The sequence below is a fragment of the Lissotriton helveticus genome, chromosome 2_1 (assembly GCF_964261635.1).
Source record: "Lissotriton helveticus chromosome 2_1, aLisHel1.1, whole genome shotgun sequence".
NCBI classification, from domain to species: Eukaryota; Metazoa; Chordata; class Amphibia; order Caudata; family Salamandridae; genus Lissotriton; species Lissotriton helveticus.
In genome coordinates this window covers 1,953,812,143-1,953,830,804 of record NC_136059.1, presented here as the reverse complement: position 1 = coordinate 1,953,830,804, position 18,662 = coordinate 1,953,812,143, and the positions used below count along the sequence as shown (strand labels likewise).

Genomic DNA, 18,662 nt, shown 5'->3' with positions numbered 1-18,662 from the left:
GTCTAAGAAGAGTTCTCCTTCCTAGTTTCTGTTCTGTTATGGGAGTATCTTCAAAAACTAGAAACATTCCTAAGTGCTTCCACAAAGAACATGAATACTCTGCTGCACCTATGGATCTGCCAATATTGATGTTTGCAAGGGTTCACTACAGGGGCGTAACTACCAATGGTGTAGTGGAACTGGAACCCAGAGGTTTGCGGGGCTCTCTGCATCTTGGTTATGGCCAACTTTTACTGCCCAATCGATTTGCTGGAAGCCCATTTACCTTACTTGTATTAGGGCCTATTTCACCTTTGCTAATCTACTGAACCAATAAAACTCTCACTTGAAAGATCAGACTGCATGATGTCTAGTGAGGTTGCTGAAATAAACTAAGAATCATTGTCCTATTTAAAGTTGGTATCTAGACGCTTGGGGAAAGGGCCAGGTTTGTGAAATACTGGGAACAATATTGGGATAATACCGTGTGGAGGTACTGCAAGTGCTGTAGCTTCTGTTTAGAGGGAAAGCAAAACACCTTTACCTACCAGTCGGCCTGTTTACTGGAGGTGAGGGCTTCAGTGAGTGTGCATTCATCATGCAAGGTCTATATTTCTAGGTGTACAACTTGTTATTTTTAGAAGATACTTTGTGTTTTGCATGGTATGTCTGCATAGGCTGTTACATAAATGTTTTCTTCTGATGGATACATCTAACTGCAGATTCCTCACCTTTTGAATTGCATCCAGACTGGATCTATAACCTTTTTCCAGCAGTTGCTTCTGCTTGCTAATAGGGAATGTGATCGGCTGTTGCAGAGGCCTTGCCATGCCTCTGGAAGTGATGGGTTGGAGGCATTTATAGCTGCCACTCCTGCACGCCATCACCAGTTACTTTTTTTCCGCATCCTATTACGGTTTTCCGGGGCTCTGCTCCTGAACGTTGTTGTTTCTTCACGGACTTTAAAACTGTTTTTTAGTGACAATGTGCTAAGAATGTCACCCTGAAGACTAAAGGCTTCAAACGGAGAGACAGATGTCGGTAATGGACTTGCTTCACCTCTGTCTTCAGTGTCTCATATCTAAGCATTATTTCATGTCCTGCAGAAAATGCAATCAAAGGCCATTAGAGAGTTGGAGGCTAAGTTGTTTGTCACTCAACAGAACTGTTATGCTTTAAGTTGTGGACCAAATCCTCCTGGTCGAGGTCCCAATCCTTGGGACCCATACTAAGAAAAAGTCCAAAGACAAAATTTGATCCAAACACAAAACGTCTCACACAGGAGTCCTTCCCCTGTTGCTCCGGCTTCAGGGAGAGATTGCACGGTCAGCACTGTAAAGGCCCAACTCTGCGTTAGTCATCTGACTCGATCCCATTCCACAGCTGAAGCTAGCACACCTCGAATTCCTAGGCCATTCTTGATTCTTCAGTAAGTAGAGACCTTCACGTGGCACTGCTGCGGCTCTTCTGGATGATTTCAGGTCCTTGGAGCACCTTTTCCCCCATGGACCCTCTCTGGTTCCCGGTCGAACTTGCACCCATAGGCATTGTCCTGGTGCCCACTACCCTGGTTAAACAAAAACAGTGGTTCTGTTTGGAAAGAAGCAATTTCTTTGTTTTTAAAGTAAATTCTGTGCGCACATTGAATATACAGTACACAATGACACGCAACTCCAATCTTAGTTTCAATGATATCTCTTATTGTAGATACCATACAATGTATTAATCAATAATTCAATGGCTGTCCATTACCAAAAATGACATAAAGATACACATAGATAGCGCAAGGTTTAGTGACTGGTAGTGAGTGTGTGATGACCGTGCTGTACAATAATAATAAGAAAAGTGATATATATTCAATACAGAAACAAAAAACTTAAACTCTCATGTGTCCACTTCTGAGTTAGTCACAACAGATAAAAATTTTTTTTCTTTTTGTTGAGACTCCATATGGACGCATTGACATTAACAACGTCGACATTTCGACCCTATAAGGTAGTGCAGATTTATTTGCATCTGGGGCGCGTCTTCATCAGGACAGGGGATGAGAAGGACAGCCTGAAAAGGTGGAGAGCTAGAGTAGTATCTTCGGTAGGTCTTCTAGCCTGGGTGTCAGCCGACACCCTTGTGCGGTTTTTCTCTGAGAATCTTGAGCAGTAAATGTAAACCTTCTTCACCAGCTGGTGGAGAAAGTGGGGATAAGTGCCGCCTGTAGCGATCACTTGGCAGTTATGGTCGGAGGACCTCCGTGTACGTCTCAGCGTAGGCGGTGAGTAGCTCTGGTTAGGCATCCACCTGGCTGCACACCGTCTCTAAGCACACCTCTACTCCTTTCCCAGAGACTACGGTGGCCCCAGTTTCAGAAGCATGGTTTCTGTGTCATATTTAAGTCTCCACTTACCTGTAGATCAGAATGTTGCGGTGCTGCAGATTGAACTCCAAGCCTCCCTTCTCTCCGTTCTGTGCAGTGATAGGTGATAATAAGGTCCTAAATTCGATTTTTTGTACAGTCATGGCTCTCAGTATATCACTGATGCCCGCGTCTGATGGTGCAGAATGCTTGGTTTTACACTAACTTCAGCACTCATGATATTGACTAAGTATGTCTGTGAGCAGTCCATTAAGGGGGAAGGGTGAGGTAGCTGCAGAGTACGATGGGACCACTTATTAGTGCGTGGGAGAAATTGATGCAAAAAAGTTTTCGAATTCAGTCTAGCACTTGGGAGACTTCAAAATGTGAAAAATCTGCAGTTAGATTGTTATCCACCAAAAAAGTGTTACCGGAGGTAAGTAGCTAGTTCATCTGGACCCTTCTGTGACGCATACTGGATTGCAGAAGTTTAGACGTATGCATGACTGGAAGCTTCATATATTCTACATATTTCTGTGAAGAGGAGCATGTTCTCAGTCAGACTCTTGTTAGCGAAATCTGCATAAAATATTTAGAAGCATTAATTGGCATTGAACATATTGTAATACTTGTTTTATTTTTGTTGTAGTTTGCAAACAGTAGGTTGTATGCCCCCGCCTGTGTCTTCAGCAGTAATGGAAGGCATAAAGATAGGTTGGAGAACAGAAAGTCACTCAGCACACTGGTGTAAATAACAGCATTCACTGTAGTTTTGGGCAGTTGGTAATTGTTACCCGCTACCCTCCTAATATGTTGTCACCTTCCATTCATGTCCACAGGCAGGGCACAGCCTGTCTGTATCATTAGTACTTTGTGTGACATGCGGAACACAGATATTGGCTCTCTGAATAAGAAGGATCAGTATGCAGACGTTATCTACTGTTGTTTGCCTCCATTGTAAGGGACAGATGTACTAAACTGGTTGCAAAATACTGGTCGCAGTTTGCAATCAGTGTGGTATTTTGCGAACCGACCTATATGCTAATAGGTCGGTTTGCAAAATTCAGAATCATAGTGGGTCACCGGTTGACCTAACTCATGAACATTAATAAGTGAAGTTCAAATTGCGACCCACTATAATTTGCAGCCTTCACAGGGAGTCTTGACCCTGTGCCTCATGGGAACAGTCCAGCCCGAACTGCCAAGCCAGGTCTTCCCTGAACCGGAAACCAGAAGCCTGGGTCCGGTTTTAGGGTAGCACCCCTCATCAGCCAGGCTAGCTTGAATCCAGTATCCAAGTGAGCAAGGGACCCACGTCTGGGCATACCCAGCCAACTTAGGGTGAACAAAGCAAACACAAGGAGATGTTGGACGGAGCGCTGAAACTTTTCAGACACTCGCCCCCAGTCACAGATCTGGGTTGAATCCATCATCGTTTAGCTCACATCGCCACCTCAGTTCAGACCCAGCTATATGCAAATCAGACTTGACCCTGTGCCTCTCCGGAACAGTCCAGCCCGAAATGCCAAGCCAGGTCTTCACTGAACCGGAACAAGCATCCTGGGACCGGTTTTGGGGTAACACCCATCATTAGCCAGGCTAGCTTGAATCCAGTGGGAAAGTGAGCAAGGGACCCACGTCTGGGCATACCAAGCCAACTTAGGGCAAACAAAGCAAACACAAGGAGATGATGGACGGAGCGCTGAAACTTTTCAGACACTCGCCCCAGTCACAGATCTGGGCTGAATCCATCATCGTTCTTTAGCTCACTTCGCCACCTCAGTTCAAACCCAGCTATATGCAAATCAGTCTTGACCCTGTTCCTCATGGGAACAGTCAAGCCTGAATTGCCAAGCCAGGTCTTCCCTGAACTGGAAACCAGCATCCTGGGACCGGTTTCAGGGTAACACTCCTCATCAGCCAGGTTAGCTTTAATCCAGAGGCAAAGTGAGCAGGCAGTTTTAAATGCCAAGTTTAAATGGCAGTAAACTACGCACACAGGTCCGGCAGTGGCAGGCCTGAGACAGGTTTAAAAGGCTACTTCTGTGGGTGCCGCAAGCATGCCAAACAGGTGTAAATCGATCATACCATGTTTAGAAAAGAGAGAGAACATGCACTTTAATTACTGATTAGCAGTGGTAAAGTGTCCAGAGTCCTAAAGCCAATGAAAATCTGGTCAGAAAAACAGGTGCAGTAAGGCAAACGTTTTGGGGATAACCCTGTAGAAAGGGACAGGTCCAACACATATTCACACGCAGTGACTAATTCAGCGTCTAAGAAGAGTTCTCCTTCCTAGTTTCTGTTCTGTTATGGGAGTATCTTCAAAAACTAGAAACATTCCTAAGTGCTTCCACAAAGAACATGAATACTCTGCTGCACCTATGGATCTGCCAATATTGATGTTTGCAAGGGTTCACTACAGGGGCGTAACTACCAATGGTGTAGTGGAACTGGAACCCAGAGGTTTGCGGGGCTCTCTGCATCTTGGTTATGGCCAACTTTTACTGCCCAATCGATTTGCTGGAAGCCCATTTACCTTACTTGTATTAGGGCCTATTTCACCTTTGCTAATCTACTGAACCAATAAAACTCTCACTTGAAAGATCAGACTGCATGATGTCTAGTGAGGTTGCTGAAATAAACTAAGAATCATTGTCCTATTTAAAGTTGGTATCTAGACGCTTGGGGAAAGGGCCAGGTTTGTGAAATACTGGGAACAATATTGGGATAATACCGTGTGGAGGTACTGCAAGTGCTGTAGCTTCTGTTTAGAGGGAAAGCAAAACACCTTTACCTACCAGTCGGCCTGTTTACTGGAGGTGAGGGCTTCAGTGAGTGTGCATTCATCATGCAAGGTCTATATTTCTAGGTGTACAACTTGTTATTTTTAGAAGATACTTTGTGTTTTGCACGGTATGTCTGCATAGGCTGTTACATAAATGTTTTCTTCTGATGGATACATCTAACTGCAGATTCCTCATCTTTTGAATTGCATCCAGACTGGATCTATAACCTTTTTCCAGCAGTTGCTTCTGCTTGCTAATAGGGAATGTGATCGGCTGTTGCAGAGGCCTTGCCATGCCTCTGGAAGTGATGGGTTGGAGGCATTTATAGCTGCCACTCCTGCACGCCATCACCAGTTACTTTTTTTCCGCATCCTATTACGGTTTTCCGGGGCTCTGCTCCTGAACGTTGTTGTTTCTTCACGGACTTTAAAACTGTTTTTTAGTGACAATGTGCTAAGAATGTCACCCTGAAGACTAAAGGCTTCAAACGGAGAGACAGATGTCGGTAATGGACTTGCTTCACCTCTGTCTTCAGTGTCTCATATCTAAGCATTATTTCATGTCCTGCAGCAAATGCAATCAAAGGCCATTAGAGAGTTGGAGGCTAAGTTGTTTGTCACTCAACAGAACTGTTATGCTTTAAGTTGTGGACCAAATCCTCCTGGTCGAGGTCCCAATCCTTGGGACCCATACTAAGAAAAAGTCCAAAGACAAAATTTGATCCAAACACAAAACGTCTCACACAGGAGTCCTTCCCCTGTTGCTCCGGCTTCAGGGAGAGATTGCACGGTCAGCACTGTAAAGGCCCAACTCTGCGTTAGTCATCTGACTCGATCCCATTCCACAGCTGAAGCTAGCACACCTCGAATTCCTAGGCCATTCTTGATTCCTCAGTAAGTAGAGACCTTCACGTGGCACTGCTGCGGCTCTTCTGGATGATTTCAGGTCCTTGGAGCACCTTTTCCCCCATGGACCCTCTCTGGTTCCCGGTCGAACTTGCACCCATAGGCATTGTCCTGGTGCCCACTACCCTGGTTAAACAAAAACAGTGGTTCTGTTTGGAAAGAAGCAATTTCTTTGTTTTTAAAGTAAATTCTGTGCGCACATTGAATATACAGTACACAATGACACACAACTCCAATCTCAGTTTCAATGATATCTCTTATTGTAGATACCATACAATGTATTAATCAATAATTCAATGGCTGTCCATTACCAAAAATGACATAAAGATACACATAGATAGCGCAAGGTTTAGTGACTGGTAGTGAGTGTGTGATGACCGTGCTGTACAATAATAATAAGAAAAGTGATATATATTCACTACAGAAACAAAAAACTTAAACTCTCATGTGTCCACTTCTGAGTTAGTCACAACAGATAAAAAAAAATTCTTTTTGTTGAGACTCCATATGGACGCATTGACATTAACAACGTCGACATTTCGACCCTATAAGGTAGTGCAGATTTATTTGCATCTGGGGCGCGTCTTCATCAGGACAGGGGATGAGAAGGACAGCCTGAAAAGGTGGAGAGCTAGAGTAGTATCTTTGGTAGGTCTTCTAGCCTGGGTGTCAGCCGACACCCTTGTGCGGTTTTTCTCTGAGAATCTTGAGCAGTAAATGTAAACCTTCTTCACCAGCTGGTGGAGAAAGTGGGGATAAGTGCCGCCTGTAGCGATCACTTGGCAGTTATGGTCGGAGGACCTCCGTGTACGTCTCAGCGTAGGCGGTGAGTGGCTCTGGTTAGGCATCCACCTGGCTGCACACCGTCTCTAAGCACACCTCTACTCCTTTCCCAGAGACTACGGTGGCCCCAGTTTCAGAAGCATGGTTTCTGTGTCATATTTAAGTCTCCACTTACCTGTAGATCAGAATGTTGCGGTGCTGCAGATTGAACTCCAAGCCTCCCTTCTCTCCGTTCTGTGCAGTGATAGGTGATAATAAGGTCCTAAATTCGATTTTTTGTACAGTCATGGCTCTCAGTATATCACTGATGCCCGCGTCTGATGGTGCAGAATGCTTGGTTTTACACTAACTTCAGCACTCATGATATTGACTAAGTATGTCTGTGAGCAGTCCATTAAGGGGGAAGTGTGAGGTAGCTGCAGAGTACGATGGGACCACTTATTAGTGCGTGGGAGAAATTGATGCAAAAAAGTTTTCGAATTCAGTCTAGCACTTGGGAGACTTCAAAATGTGAAAAATCTGCAGTTAGATTGTTATCCACCAGAAAAAGTGTTACCGGAGGTAAGTAGCTAGTTCATCTGGACCCTTCTGTGACGCATACTGGATTGCAGAAGTTTAGACGTATGCATGACTGGAAGCTTCATATATTCTACATATTTCTGTGAAGAGGAGCATGTTCTCAGTCAGACTCTTGTTAGCGAAATCTGCATAAAATATTTAGAAGCATTAATTGGCATTGAACATATTGTAATACTTGTTTTATTTTTGTTGTAGTTTGCAAACAGTAGGTTGTATGCCCCCGCCTGTGTCTTCAGCAGTAATTTTAACGAAAGCTGTGGGTGGAAATGAGGTAAGCTTTTGCTCTATCAATCAATCCCGGATTTTTTTCCATCATATTTCTCAGAATGAGACTGACCAGTTTAGTCCCTAAAATGTTAATTTAAGCAAGGGAAAAACTTTTTAAACTAGTTACCTGCTTAGAACTTGTGGTGTTTTATTAAAATGTCCATGCCAGTGTGAGCATATGTTGTTCCCGTGTTTAAGAATGTAATGTCAACTAAGAAGATTTACGATCCCATATTACAAATACTGGCACAGACTCTGCAGTGGGAGGGGGAGGAACTGTTTAACTATGTTGTTATCCTAGTGCACACTTATAGTTTTATTTATAACCTGCTTTTTGGCACACTGTTTTATTACCTTTTGTATTTCAAGTTTAACTCCTTGCATTGTTTGTACAGCTGGTTGTGCAACATCATCAAACATTCACATATAGTCAAGTGACCAACATCTTAACAATGCTGGGAGCCTAATCCTGCTTTCTGCAACTTTTGTTATTTGTTCATTAAATGATTTCCTGAGATGTGGGGATTTTCATTTTTATGATTTATTGAACGGTTACATTAGCTATATATGTAATTACTCAAAGAGAATAAAAATTTGCCTAGCCTACGAGAAGGTAAGTTTCAATTCTATTAAGGACGTGGAGGCGAGGATTATGCTCACTCTCTCTTCCCTTTTATTAACCAAGTTTTCACAGTAGCTTAACACCAATCTAGTAACAAACTACATTTCCCATAACCATGGAAAAGAAAACAGTCTCTTCACAGTCCTTTCATGCTGTTGATGTCTCTCAGCTCATAAATCCTGCTGTTACTTCCTGGACTTCCTCTTTCTTCGCTGGAGGATCTCTCCCTTGTCTAACCAGATTGCTTTGCACTCTTGTTTCCTGAAAGAAAACCACAGCGATCACTCACTGTCCTCCAACAGGAATAATGCATATTACAGATTCAAGACCTGCAAATGACATCATAATGTCAACAAGACAACCATCATTGCATTAAAGCATTGCAAAAGAAATTTCTTGACTCCAAATATTTACAAAAAAGGATTACTTACATCCATTCGGGGTGGGGCAGCAACCCACGCGCTTGCTGGGAGGGATAATCCTCGCCTCCACTTCCTAATAGAATTGAAACTTACCTCCTCGTAGGCTAGGCAAATTTCTATTCTATGTCAGGACCGGAGGCGAGGATTATGCTCCTTCAAAGCTTGTCGACAACCACCTGAGCCACATTCAGCAATGGCTTAAAATAAAACCGCTTAAAGCTGGAGTCCGACGACCAATCCGCTGCCCTCATAAGGTCTTCCAATCGCACCCCCAGGCTGAAAGCCTTTGACGCCATTGCTTCCCTAGCAGAATGCGCACCCAAAGCTCTCGTGTTAATGCCCGCCTCCTGCATGATCCAGCGTACCCACTGGGCTATAGTGGGGGAGGCCACTGCTCTAAAAGGCTTTTTAAGGGCTATCAGGAGTTGTCGTTCGCCCGGGGGTCGAACATCCTCCGTGGCTTCTTCATAGACTTTTAAGCATTGTACCACGCAGAGCTTAGGTGTTTCAGGAAAGGCGGGATAAGAAATCGTGCGTGTATTAGACTGAGTGCGTCTACTCACTGTGAAGGTAACCACTTCGGGAGAAAAAACTCTTGCTGTAATATCAAGTGCACGCACGTCTGAAACTCTCCTACACGACACCACACGAAGCAACATCGCCAACTTGGCCGATAACTCCTTCCTAGATAGGAAACTATTTGGTTGCCATGACAACAACAGATTCAGGACCTGATTCACGTCCCGTCGCATACACCAACATACACATCGCGTCCAGGCCAATCTGTATCGTTTGGACGTGCTGTCCGCCCAAGCTCTAGACAAAAGGAGCTCAGCGTGGCGCGAAAGGCCCGGCAGTCGCCAACATTGCCTTTAATCTGCCATGCCATCAGTTGGAGCGAGCCCTCCTCTACCAGCCGGTGAGGAGTCCCCTCCAGGCAACAAGAGATGGGGAGTTGGGAGGAGTCGGATTGGAGAATCCTAAGAAAGTTCCAGTAGAACTGGAAACCAGACTTGCGATCTCCAAAACAGCGTTATCAGAACCAACGAAGCCCTCTGTCTGCGGACCTGGGTCGCCACCCGTGCTATCATGGAAAAGGGCGGAAATGCATAACCTCTCTCCCGACTCCACTCCTGAGTGCAAGCGTCTGATGTCTCCACCTAAGGATCCGGCCAATAACTGAAGAACCGGGGAAGTTAGCGGTCCAGCCGACAAGCAAACAGGTCGATCGAGAAAGGACCCCAACGGTCCTGCAAGAACTGAAAGACCTCCGGAGAAGAACCGGGGAAGTTAACGGTCCAGCCGACAAGCAAACAGGTTGATCGAGAAAGGACCCCAACGGTCCTGCAAGAACTGAAAGACCTCCGGATCCAGTTTCCAAAAGCTGGCTTCTCAGAGATACCGGGAGTGCCAATCTGCCACTGAGTTCTCTTTCCCCGGAAGGTATTCCGCTGCGACAGATACCTGATGGGACAGGCTAAACTCCCAAAATTGCTTCGCTGAAGTCGCTAGGGTCCTGGACCGCGTGCCACCCAGGTGATTGATATACCTGACTGCCGACACATTGTCCATCTTTAGAAGGACTGAAGCTTGGACCCTGTCCTCTGTCCAACACCGAACCACAAAGGAGCTAGCAAGGCGCTCGAGGCAATTGATATGAAGTTGTTGTTCTTGAGGAGACCAACTTCCGCCTGTGGAGAATTCTCCACACCGTGCCCCCCAGCCGGACCTGCTTGCGTCCGACTCTATCACCAAGTTGGGGGCAGAACCGAAGATTGCTATTCTTTTTCAGGCTTCCATGTGTGACAGCCACCACTTCAACTCCTCTCTAACTTCGCCCGTCAACAGAACCATTTGGGAATACGTCAGACCCTTCCGCAAGTGATGCGCCTTCAGGCGCTGCAGGGCCCTGTAATGCAACGGTCCCGGAAAGATTGCTTTAATGGAGGCAGAGAAAAGGCCTACCAGTCGGGCAATCTGCCGCAAGGAAGTCCCCTGCTTGGCCAGGGTTTGCCGGATCTCGTGGCGGATCTTTGCCACCTTCCTGGAGGGCAAACTGAGTGTAGCTGCATCGGAGTCTATCACGAACACCAAGAAAGAAGCCTGCTGAGTCGGGGACAGAAGTGACTTCTGTTCGTTAATCACAAACCCCAACCGTTGGAGCAAGTCCACTGCCATTTGCAAATGGGCTCGTAATCGCACTGGGCACTGGGTCATGATGAGAATATCGTCCAAATAGACGATCAATCGGACCCCCCGGGCTCTCAGGTATTCCACTGCCAGTTTGAGAACCTTGGTGAAACACCACTGAGCCGAGGAGAGGCTGAACGACAGACAGCAAAACTCGTAGGCATGTCCCTGCCAGAGAAACTGCAGGAATCTCCTGTGTGGAGAGAAGATTGGCACCTCTAGGTACGCGTCTTTCATATCCAATCGAGAGGCTGGAAGACATCTCTGAGCAGGTGCATGCCCTCTATTTTGAAATGCCTGTACACCAGCCACTCGTTGAATTCCCGCAGGTCGATGATGGGTCGCCGAACCCCGTCCATCTTGTCCTCTAAGAAGATATTGCTGAGGAATCCCGAAGGATGGACCTCTGTCCGACACACTCCTCCCTTCCTGAGCAAACCCGCTACTTCTTCGTCCACCATGGAGGCATCGGCCGCACAGAACACTATCGGCCGGGGCCGAACGCTCTGCCGCGGGGATCCGAAAAACTCTATCTGGAAACCCCTTACTGTCTGAAGCACCCAAGCGTCGCCAGTAAGAGCTTCCCAAGCGGGGGAAAAACACGCCAGTCTGCCATCCACTCGCAGCTGCGCCGCAGGCAAGACACTCACCGTTGGTATTTCCTTTGTGACCTCTGTAGTTTCCCCATCCACGGAAACGCTGACCTCTGGTTGGGTAGAAATTATTAAACTGCTGGTTTGTCTGATACTGGCCACGTCCAGAGCCTTGCCCCCTTCCCTGGGCTGCTGGTTCTGGCCTCGGCCGGGTGGGTGGCTCCTGCCCCGACCGGCCCTGCGGAAAACCCGAGGGTTAAAGACTCGCTTTATGTTCGCCTTCGCTTTGTCCTGGGACGTGAATGTTGAGACGAATTTCCCGAGTTCCTTGATAAAGGACTCACCGAACAAACCCCCCTTGGCTGACGCACCTGCCTCCGAACAGGCCTGGTTGCCCCACTTGGGGTCCACCTTTATTAAGAGGGATCTCCGCCTTTCTGTCGAAAGTGTGCAGTTAGCGTTCCCCATAAAACAGATGGCGCGCTGCGCCCAAGCCGACAGAACCTCCAGGTCAATTAGGGCACCTGAACTATGAGCCTCCTCTGCCATGTCCAAGATTTTTGTCATTGGACCAATGGCATCCAGCAGTTTGTCCTGGCATGCACGCCACGACCGATCGATCCCTTTCTTTAGGTCTTTTATAAACTTCACCAAGAATGTAGCCATCTTCCCCTCTATCTCCGGGTTAGGGACACCTTACCCTCTAGAGTGGGACGGGGACACTCCCCCCTCAACCTACTCATAGCCTCGTTTTCCAAGGGTTTTCTAAGGCGGGACGCCACATACAATGACGCCTTCTCAGCGGGGGCCCATTCCACTGACCTAGGGTGCACTATGTCATCCGAGTCCAGCATATCCCCTATCCCCGCCTTCGGAGGGTCAGTAGACCCCGAAGGCCTCAGGGATCTCGAGGAGCCTGCCTCATTGTCTGAAGAATCTGGGGTATCCCCTTGCTGAGTCTGAGGTGAAGCTGGTTGGGGGGGAGGGTGCTGGGGTAAAACAATGGGGGCAGTATGCTCTAAGAATGTCTGCTTAAGGCGCTCAAACGTGTCCTTATCAACTCCCTCTGTGCACTGTTTTTTGGAAGGTGGGGGTCCCTCACCCTCTACCTGGGCCGGTTCCACCGCCCCCGCAGGGGTCGTTCCCGCAGCGTTGGAGGGTGCCATTTTAGCACAGAGCGGCTCAATCTTGTCTGCCATGCGCTGCTCCATGGGGGTCATGAGTTCTGTAACCGCCCTGTAGATGGAATAATCCACTTTATTATAAAAGTCATCGTCCCACTGCAGGTAAGATAAGGAGTCCTCCTCCTCATAGTAACCCTGCTCCATGTGTGAACCAAGCACCTACTCGCACAAAACGCTACTTAAAGAAAAACTGGGTAACCCCAGACACCACCCCACGATTAGCGTGAGGAAAATTCAACTGACGGTCTCTCAGGAAATATTTTAGTGGCCACAGGCCCAGATTTCGGTGGGGCTGTCAACCCCTAAAGCTCCAAAAACGCCCAGAAATACAGTGGGCCTACAACTGCCTGCCCCCGGTGCTTGTGTGGCAATGGCTCAAAGCTCCACACCAACAGGTACCTACCTGTGCCACCGGGTGTGTGAGGGAAACAATCCACGGTGCAGTGCACCACTACCTACCCGCGAAGCGGGCGTTTATTATTCAGGGAACAAATGTATACCGACCCAGGCCGCAGCACTGGGCGATGTCACAGGCAGCAAAACGGGCGCGGACCTAGCGGTGACCGGAGAACGTTCAAAGCTGACTGAATGAAAAAACGCGCTCCGGGAGCACCGAGGCGCGTCTCCCCCACAGTGCCCTCTGGCGGGCGTAGGACCGCACGGCGGTCCCGGAATGTGTGGCACAACGGCGTAAGGAGCGCACTAGCGTTCCCGTGGCAGATAAGGTCATCTATTGGGGCAAAAGTTAAGATTGCACCGATCCCCCAAAATAGAAGCGCGCACAGCACATCCACACCGCAAGCAATGGCGTTAAGGAAAAAAGGCACTTAACTCTAGCTGCTGAGCAGCGAAGAAAGAGGAAGTGCAGCAAGTAACAGCAGGATTTATGAGCTGAGAGACATCAACAGCGTGAAAGGACTGTGAAGAGAATGTTTTTTTCTTTTCCATGGTTATGGGAAATGTAGTTTGTTACTAGATTGGTGTTAAGCTGCTGTGAAAATTTGGTTATTAAAAGCGAAGAGAGAATGAGCATAATCCTCGCCTCCGGTCCTGACATAGAATCAAAACAATATCAGTAAAGATGGATTGAATAAATGATCGAAAAATGGCCCCTTAGTTATAAATTACTGAAGTATTCCGCCTTGAGCGTATAGGATGATTTTTTTTTCTGGTTTATTGCCATGAGCAGAGGAATAACGCTATGAATTAGGAGGTTATTTTGAACACCACTCTTCTGATGTTAAAGAAGAGTCCTCAGTACAGAGAAGTCACCGTTTTTAAGCAATCACTACACTGGTATTAAGACTATGAAGTCCAAGTGTGGAGTAACTAGTTGATATTATTGGCCTTTCTGGTTGCCATTGTATGAATTTGTCCTTCCCCAACTTTGTAGCACACCCCCTGTCTCAGTAACCGTGGTCTAGAGAGAACCTCTGTAAGCGCTGTGCTTTTGGTTGGGTTGTTAAGTTAGCCATATTAGAAGGGTGGAAGAGGAATTTGCCATGATATGTTCTCTCCCATAAAATAATTCAGTGCTACGTCTTTTCTGTTACTTCCCAAAAAAGATTTAAGGCAATCTATGAATTTTCACTGATGATGTGTCTCCCTGATAAGAAGTTCTCATACTGTTCCCGAAGCACATGGACCATCTGTTTCGAAGACATCTTCCTGATTCTCGTCCTTTAACCTTCCACAGAGCTAACTCTCTATGATTCTAGTGCTCTGCGCTTTCTCCCCTAATACTCTTTGTGGGATTTTGAGAAGACTTCTTTGCAGTTCCGATTACTTTTCCTTCATATTTCAGTGTACAGTTTTACTTTGTTACCAAATTCATACTCTCGAAGTACTATAAATAAATAATAAAATGAGGGTGACAATAGCTATTATTTTCTGTCAGAAATAACCCACTGTGGTCTCTAAATGATGTCCCTTTCTGTAATGGTACAGGCTAACTAAAAACGATAGACTGGAAAGCTGCCCAGGGCTATTACTAGTGACATATGAAGCATTTAACTAGTCTCCTTAAGTGTGACTGGTATGCACTTAGTGGGTCCCAAACATGGCGTTCGTTAGATTCCAGCTGCATCTCACCGATGAGACCTAGCAAGGTTGAAACTGGTCTGGGTGTGCTGTTCAGAGGGAACGAGTCCTGAAGTTCGGCCATGATCATCCTTCTATTGAACGGATCAAAAAATTATTTGCATAATATTGGTCTCTGTCTGTAATGGGTCAGATGAGCTACAAATTGATGGACTGGAACGCAGTTAGTTGGTCTACAGAAGTGGGATTGTCCTATATTGTGGGAAGGGTGATGCAAGTATCATGAAAGTAGACTGTGTACATTTTTTGAAGTCTCTGTATCCTTTTACTTATTGTGAAGCTGGACGTGTTTTCCCTGCCTACGTGGTGAATGCGGATATACATGAAGTCAAATACATTCCTTTTTCACACGTTTTTTATATTTCCTTTTATCTGCTTGTTTAAAAGTTTTAATGTTTATTGTGACAGAAAACATTACATAACACATTTGTGCGAACTTGGTGTTCTCTTAACATAACTCTATTATACCCGCCTACATTAGTTTGCGACCCCTTGTAGTTGTGGCATTTGTTTTTACATCTTTTGTCAACCTGAGGACGAAGGAGTGGAAGAAAATAAGGGAAACAGAGTTGAGTTAGAAATGCACTGGCCACAGTAATGTGAGGTTCATGTGAACCTCACGTATGCCTATTATTTTGTCAGTCAACACTCCCTTTTTCCTCACCACTCTGAAATATTTCTCATTGCCATCTACTTTAGGTAGCATTTCAGCATGGGTGTTATTGACTAACTTCACCATGCCCCCGTATCCATGGGGTAATTTCAGTTCCTGGGTGGAGTCCTTTGAAAGAGGCTTACTATGTATCCTAGTTGAGATTCCAGGATGGGAATAAAGCAATGTACTACTCCTCCTGTTTGGTGCCACACCTTCTAACTTGCAGAAATGTATGCTTCTTCTTTGCTGAGGAATTTTTCACGGTTTTCCACTGCCAAGTGAGGGATTGATATTCATGCAGCAAAACAAAATATTAAATTGAAAAATGTTTCCGTCCTGCTACCAGGCATATCTCAGAAAGACTATCCAGGTAGAATACCACCTAATCAAAGACCCAGTGAGAGTCATTGACTTAAAATGAAAATAATAATATTGATATTGTAAATATTTTCACGGTAAGGAGCTTTCAGTTCTTGTTTCTAGTTTACTAGCGTGCCATATTATTTATTTCCCTATTCTCAAACTTAGTGCTGGAATTGAAAAAAGATCTATTTTGCACTAACTTGAGAAAAGTAAAATGTGTTCCTTTCAATTAAATAAAGTGGCCACGTTTCACAACTTTTCTTGGGAAAATGTTTTTGCAATATTTTTTTCGAAAGTGTACAGAGAGCACTGGATTCCTGTTACATGTCCTTCTTATTGGTTTCTAGTTATTATCATTAAAAAAAATATTTAACTCCCAAGAGAGCAAAGCAGGTGATTTCAGGAGGTGGAGTTAAATCGTGATTTATTTTCTTGCGAGTTGTTGCCTTCCTTATTTTGTGTTTTTGATGCTGTGTTGTTGCAGTTATACTTGTGGAAAGTGTATTTCAGTACAAGCGTTTTTTTTTTGGGTGGAATGTATTCTGTTTTTAAAATAATTGGTTTTCAGTGAAAGGAAAGATCTAGTGTTTATATATTTAAAATAATTGGTTTTCAGTGAAAGGAAAGATCTAGTGTTTATATATTCACTTTCATGTGATAACCCCTCAGACTATGTTGTGTGGCTTTGCTCCAGCAGTTATTCCTCACTGTCCGTTCTAGTGGCAGGATTTGCAATGCCAACAGAAGGCTAGTATAGATATATAATCAAAAGCAATGAGTAGCATTCCAGGAAATTCAAGCTACGTTTATTGGACTGGCCTTTTCAGGCAGTAGCATTGTGCTGATTCTGCTAGAGTGGATCTTTTCCACCAGGACCTCACTAAAAGCTCACAGCAAAGTGTGTAACAGATGGTGGGACTGGGTGAGGTAGACAGTCAAAATAAATGTGTCCTTGATGCACCATATCATAAGTACACGACCAAACGAATAACAGTCTATTCCTGCGAGAGAGTACATTAATGGTGCTTTTTGGGTCTCGCTGGCAATGCATCCGCAAGGATGCATTTGTCCAGCTGGAGACCAATAGCGATCAGTGTGGGGGGAATGAGGACAAGAGGGTGCACGAGCTTGGATTTGTGTGCGCGAACGCGCACGTCGCGTCCCGCGCCGTACACATGCGCGCGCAGACAGACACTCGCTCACACACACACCCCCTCCCCCACAGTCACACACACGCACTCCAAGACACATACACACACACACACACACACACACGCACGCACACACACATACACAGCCCGCCCGTACGCGCACGCGTGCACACACATGCGCTGCCCCCCCCCCCCAACCCACTCACCGGCTTCCTTCGTGCGGCGGCTCTCAGCTGCAGGGCCCGGCAGCAAGACTCTTCTTCCCTCCTTCGGCACCGGGGCGCAGGGTAGGCTCCTGCCTGCTCCGGTGCTCCAAACACGGCTCCAATCGCGGCTCTTCCGTGGGAGGCGGGGTAGGCTCCCGCCCTCCTACTTCCTGTTTCCTGTTGTCGCGCCGGCCTGCCTGACTTCCTGGTCGCAGGCCGGCAGAGTAACGAGGATGTTTTGCGGTATTTATTTATTTATTTAATTATGCATTTTTATATAGCGCAGACTTTACCCGAAGGCGGTATTTATTTATTTATGTATTTATGCATTTTTATATAGCGCGGACTTTACCCGAAGGCGGTATTTATTTATTTATGTATTTATGCATTTTTATATAGCGCGGACTTTACCCGGAGGCGTCAGAGCGCTTCACATTAGGAACAGAAATGAAACATAATGAGAAACATTACAAAAGAACAGGTTGTAAAAACATACGTTACTTACATAAGGTAATAGTGACAATTGTGAGCAAACAAAATACATGAGGTAGTAAAAACTATAAGCAACCAAAAATACATGAGGTAGTAAAGGTAATAGTGACAATCGTGAGCAAACAAAATACTTGAGTAAAAATTGTGAGCAACCAAAATACATCAGGTAGTCAAAAGTGCACAAGAGGAAATGAAAGTGACAAGTGTGCAGTTATAAGAGAAAACAGAGTATAATTAGAGGTATAGTCCTGCAATAAGTGCTAAACACTCAGGCTCAGGAACAAGCGTTACATGGGCAAGGTGGCACTTGTGCAAGTATCAAAGGCAAAGACATGTGAGAGGTAGCAGCCGTGTGTTGCAAGGGCAGAGTGGTGTGTGCATGTTAGAAAAGGGCACCGAACACCAGTACATGGAAAATACTGCAAAAAGGCAGACCCTCCAATCACAGGCATACACTGGGAAGGCACTTCCATGGTCATGGAAAGTAGAAATTATCAGTAGTGGGAAGTCTTCCTCACAAATAGCAAGAGGACGTGAATTACTTTTGGAGGTGTCTCTGGAGGAGGAGAACTTTGAGGTCACTTTTGAAGGCCTGGGAGGAGGCGGTGGTCCGGATTTTTTTGTCCTCTCGCGGTTTGTAAATACAAAACATATTGCATTACAAATGCTATAGGTATCACATTTGCGAAAGTTATAACTATTGGCATTGTAAATGACGAAGCTATTAATTTAGCTATTTAAAAAAAAAAACATAAATAAAAACTTTGCCATTTACAATACCAATAGCTCAAACTTTCCTAATGCGAGACCTATTGCATTGCAAATGCTTGTTGTATTTAAGCTAGCATTTGCGGTGTAAAAGGAGAAAGCGGGTTTGCATGGACACAGCAGAAACTGTTGATTTGCGGCCTCCTGTGTTCTCCTGTGGGAAAGATGGGCAAGGTAGACGTTTAATAAGTATATCATCTTTATTGCAGTCTGGATTGTAAAACCTTCACAACTATCCCATTTGTAGCAACAACAAAAAACTGCTGA

At 45.6% G+C, this 18,662-nt stretch overlaps 1 protein-coding gene across 2 annotated transcripts in view; it reads left to right on the top strand.

Annotated features, from left to right (window-relative positions):
- Positions 1-18,662, top strand: part of SLC10A7 (solute carrier family 10 member 7) — a 757,514-nt gene that overhangs the window by 165,385 nt on the left and 573,467 nt on the right. For both annotated transcript variants that reach the window (XM_078676893.1, XM_078676894.1), the window contains exon 4: positions 7,578-7,653. In XM_078676893.1, the coding sequence (XP_078533019.1) occupies positions 7,578-7,653 (76 nt within the window). The remainder of the gene's footprint in view (positions 1-7,577; positions 7,654-18,662) is intronic.